The sequence below is a fragment of the Hevea brasiliensis genome, chromosome 11 (genome assembly GCF_030052815.1).
Source record: "Hevea brasiliensis isolate MT/VB/25A 57/8 chromosome 11, ASM3005281v1, whole genome shotgun sequence".
NCBI classification, from domain to species: domain Eukaryota; kingdom Viridiplantae; phylum Streptophyta; class Magnoliopsida; order Malpighiales; family Euphorbiaceae; genus Hevea; species Hevea brasiliensis.
The window spans coordinates 57407641-57412447 of record NC_079503.1 but is presented as its reverse complement, the minus strand read 5'-3'; the positions used below and the strand labels follow the sequence as shown (position 1 = coordinate 57412447).

Here is a 4807-nt window from a genome sequence, read left to right as displayed (position 1 = left end):
ACTAGATTTTATATTTATTATTATTTTTAAATTTATTTATAGATTATTTTAAAAAATTGTGAAAACTAATAAAATAAAAAGTTTTTATTTACAATTCTACTATCTTACTCTAAATGCTATTTCAATCGTTAAATTGCTAAATATTTTATAATTATTGATAATTGACACTATTACTTCCCAAGTCAAAATACTATAATTTTAAATTCAATTGGTTGGATTTAATTTGCTTTTTACAGTTTTTAATTTAAAGATTCGGGTTTTTTGTTATAAAATCTTGGGTTATTTACCCGAAACCGATTGCACAAAGAGGAGACGGAAAGAAAAAGAAAAAAGATTTATAATTAAACAAAGTCAACAGGCACACAAAGACAAAGGAGAAGTGAGTGTGATGATTTTGCAAAACCCATTTAGCATTTGGGCCCAGCAAGAAGAAGGAACATCTCCTTTCTCCTCTCTCCATTCTTTTTGAAGGTAACTAAAGCACTTACTAATTTCCTAATCTTTTGTCCAGACTGTTTCATTAGATTATGATTTCATGGTTTCATGCGTTGCTGAATTGCAATTGATGGATTTGATGAATTGTTGCAATCAAGAGGATGAGAGATATCTTGTTGAAAAATGATGAAAGTAGTTCACAAACAAAGAAAAAAAAAGGGGTTTTCTGAGGTTTCTTTACTCTCTTTTTTTCTTTTTCTTTTTTTTCTCTCATGTGCTTTTAGTAATTAATTGCTCATGACCTGATCTGTTTTTAGTTTCAGTTTGGCATACTTAATGATTGGTTTAATTAGATTCAGAAATTCAGATCGGGAACCTTGTGTGATAGCGCTGGATGAACTCTTCCTTTGCTTTAGAGAGAGTAGTTTCCTGCAATACTTATGGAATTAATTTCCTTGTTTTCATTAGTCATTAGAACTTTTAAATAATTAGTATTGTGTTATGCCCTTCTAGTGCCTGAGATCACTTGTTACAAAATAAATTGCAGCACTCCTGGAAGTGTTGATGGTCATCCTATCGTTAGCAGCAGGCTTCTGACAAAAAATTTGGTCATTTCACCTCTGTATAGATGCTCATAAAATTTATTTGTTTACCACTTGCTAATTCTATATTTTAGATAGCTTGCCTTTGGATTTGCTGTTAATAATCCTGGTTTTGTTTGATAGCCTAAAGCTTTTTGAATTTCTGTAATTCATAAGGTCATTTTCTGATGGCTCGATCTGCATTAGATGAAATGTCTGACTCGGGGGCTTTTTTGAGGACTGCTTCAACATTCCGCAACTTTATTTCACGAGACCCGAATTGTCAATATCCAGCAGAATCCGGAAGGTATCATCTTTATATATCATATGCCTGTCCCTGGGCTTCCAGGTGCCTTGCATACTTGAAGATTAAAGGACTTGAGAAAGCTATTAGTTTCACGGTAAATTTTGAAATAAAATTATTCATACATAGATTCAGATTATAATGACTAAAGTGTTATTTTTCTTTCTTCCTTACTCTGTTCAGTCTGCGAAACCCATATGGGAAAGAACCAAAGACAGTGATGAACATATGGGATGGGTTTTTCCTGCTTCAGAGACAGAGGAACCAGGAGCTGAGCCTGACCCTTTGAATGGGGCAAAAAGTATAAGGGAGCTTTATGAGCTTGCAAGTACAAACTATGCTCGAAAATATACAGTTCCTGTATGTTTATTCCTCATAAAGTTGTCTTTTTATCTCTTGTTTTCTTCATTCTCTTCAATAATATTCTGTGTTTGTTTTGTGATAGGTGCTATGGGATAAGAAGCTCAAGACAATTGCTAATAATGAGAGTTCTGAGATTATTCGAATGTTCAATACTGAATTTAATGATATAGCTGAGAATTCAGCTTTGGACCTATATCCTTCGCACTTGCAAACTCAGATTGATGAAACCAATGAATGGATATACAATGGTATAAATAATGGTGTTTATAAATGTGGGTTTGCAAGGAAGCAAGGGCCTTATGAGGAGGTAAGCTATTTAGTGGTGTATTATTTTGGGATAAACTAGGCCAGGTATGCATTTATTGAATATTTCTTTCCTTAGTTGAAAATTTCATTGGTCCGTCACTGCAGGCTGTTAAACTATTGTATGAAGCACTTGATAAATGTGACAGAATACTTGGAAAGCAACGCTATATATGTGGAAACACTCTGTCCGAAGCAGATATTCGGTTGTTTGTTTCCCTCATAAGATTTGATGAGGTACTAGATTTTCACATGAAAAGTACATATAGATATATTATCAGACATATTTCTTGACTTGCATATAATCCTCTTTTCATCTATGGAGGACATGTAAGATGTCACACATGGACTGCAAGATTCCAGGCTTTCCCCAAGTTTTATTTTCTTTTCCCCTGCGTTCTCAGCTGCTGAAAAGAATTTAAGGATGAGAATATGAAGAAACTTGTAAAGGAAAAAACAGTAGGAATGAGCAGATAACATTTCTTTACTTTCGATATTGTTTATATACAACAGTCCATCCAATGACTAAAAGCCACATCAACTACAAGCATATGAAGAAACTTGTAAAGAAAAAAACTGTAGGAATGAGCAGATCACATTCTTTACTTTCGATATTGTTTATATACAACAGTTCATCCAATGACTAAAAGCCACATCAACTACAAGCTAACAAACTCTAAAACAATTGCTGCCTTCTCTATTTTCTACAATATTCTAGAGTAATTTATATAGTCTTCAGAATATGACCATCAACATGTTGACTTGTTTGTCTAGATAAGTAGAATTTTTTTGTTTTCTAGTAATAATTTGTTTTATGGTCTAGTGACAGTAATTTGTGGCCTAACTAATGTTTTTCTTTTGCAACTATAGAAAAACTCTCTCTCTATATATATATATATATATGTATGTATGTATGTATTAAATAACCAGTATTATTATGAAAAATGACTACTATCCCTAGAATTTTATCCGGGATCTTGAATTTCTTCCACAGCATAGTTTGCCCTTTGTGGAGCTTTATCAAATGCCAATAACGTGCATTTTACGTACTTTTCCAATTAGATTGTGAGTATATCTTATGGATTTAATTGTACTTTTTCTACAGGTTTACGCAGTTCACTTCAAGTGCAACAAAAAGCTGCTAAGAGAGTACCCAAACCTGTTCAACTATGCCAAAGACATTTACCAAATTCCTGGTATGAGTAGCACTGTAAACATGGAACATATTAAGCGTCATTATTATGGAAGCCATCCTTCTATAAATCCATTTGGAACCATTCCTCTTGGTCCAAATATCGACTTTTCTTCACCACATGACAGAGAGAGGTTTTACTAGATTATGTGTGTCCGTGCACATGCATCTGAAGTATGAATGCTGGTTTCTTGGAAGACAGTGGATTGTGTATTGATATTAAGTCATCGCAGATACTGTGCTCTTAGCATTGCCTGTATGAGATGCGTTGTTTCTCCTGACATCAACTTTGATAGGGTTTTTTTTTTTTTCTTTTTTAATTTTTAATTTTTTTTTTATTTTTTAAAATTTATTGGAGTTTTTTTTTTGAAAAAAATATTTCCTCTTTCATTATACTATGTTATGATCCCACATCACTTAGGAACAATCTTGGTGAGACCACGTGTGTTCTAGCCAGAACAAGATATTTTATTAGTTTTTATTTTGATAAAATGTGGGTCATGTGGTGTGAGACGAAAGATCATCTATTGAAATTGCATAAAGTACACTAAGTAATGCTCAAGAAAGATGGTGGAGTCTGATCGGTCTCACTTAAGTGTCACCTCCTTAGATAACATTTTCTAAACATGCAATTTATACAATCTTAATAGAATTGAGTTCACTAGCAACTATCGTTTTCTCATAATACTATAATGGTATTAAGGATTTATGTCATAAAGGCATAGATAAACAGGAGTCGTCATTTGGATAATAATCAGGATATATTTATTATTTCTTTCGAAGACATTTGACTGAGGCATCAATTTCTGGTAGAAGTTAATTGATGTACTCGATTTTCCCATAGAGTCATGGATGACAATTTAGTCCTTGCAGAGGATGCACGACCGTTATCATCATAGCTCAATGTCTAGATTTGAGATAGTGGATATGTAAGGGAAAGGCGTCAATCACCCCCCTTATGCCTGGTGTAATCTCGTTAAAAGTCTTATGTATTATTATTATTTTTTTAAATCAAACTTCTTATCTAAATGTGCAATTTTTAAACCTATACACAAATAGTTCGAATAGTAATTATTGTTTATAAATAAATTTCATACACAAGTACTCATTATCCATAGAGTTTCTTTTAATTAAGTGACATTTACTGACATTTACTAAGTGACAAAAATTAATTAAGTATTGATAATTTAATTTATAAACAAATTTAATTTGTAAACAGCTTTAAGTTTCTATTCAACTTATTAATTTATTATTTTATCAAATTATCCTAAAAATAATTAAATTAATAAAATTATACACATATTTTATTTTAAAAAAGCATAAGGCCCAAATAATTATAATCTAAAATAATTTATTTTTAATATGTTAATTTATTTTATAATTTATTAAATATTTAATTTAATTTATTTATATGCCAAAATATATTTTTTTTGTAAATAAGATTAATTTTAATTTACCAAATATTTATATAATTTAATTTTCATATAAAAGTGGGTTAAAAATGCAGATAAAGTTAATTTTTATTTTTTATGCAACAAAATCCTATTATTACTATATATTACACACAAAATCATTATTTTGAAAATTTATGGATAATTACCTTAAAATAATATAGTTGCCATTGGAGAA

General features: G+C 30.9%; 1 protein-coding gene across 4 annotated transcripts; it reads left to right on the top strand.

Annotated features, from left to right (window-relative positions):
* Positions 1–311: 311 nt before the first annotated feature.
* On the top strand, positions 312–3571 carry LOC110668528 (uncharacterized). Of its 4 annotated transcripts, none has more exons than XM_021829828.2 (6): positions 312–471; positions 1224–1417; positions 1504–1680; positions 1766–1990; positions 2095–2223; positions 3092–3571. In XM_021829828.2, exons 2-6 carry the CDS (start codon positions 1229–1231, stop codon positions 3320–3322), a joined length of 951 nt encoding a protein of 316 aa, XP_021685520.2. In that variant the 5' UTR covers positions 312–471; positions 1224–1228; the 3' UTR covers positions 3323–3571. The 4 variants fall into 4 exon arrangements, with proteins under 4 accessions (XP_021685520.2, XP_021685507.2, XP_021685529.2 ...); XM_021829815.2 differs by having other exon boundaries at positions 318–471; positions 1194–1417; XM_021829837.2 differs by lacking the exon at positions 312–471 and adding an exon at positions 478–666.
* Positions 3572–4807: the final 1236 nt, after the last annotated feature.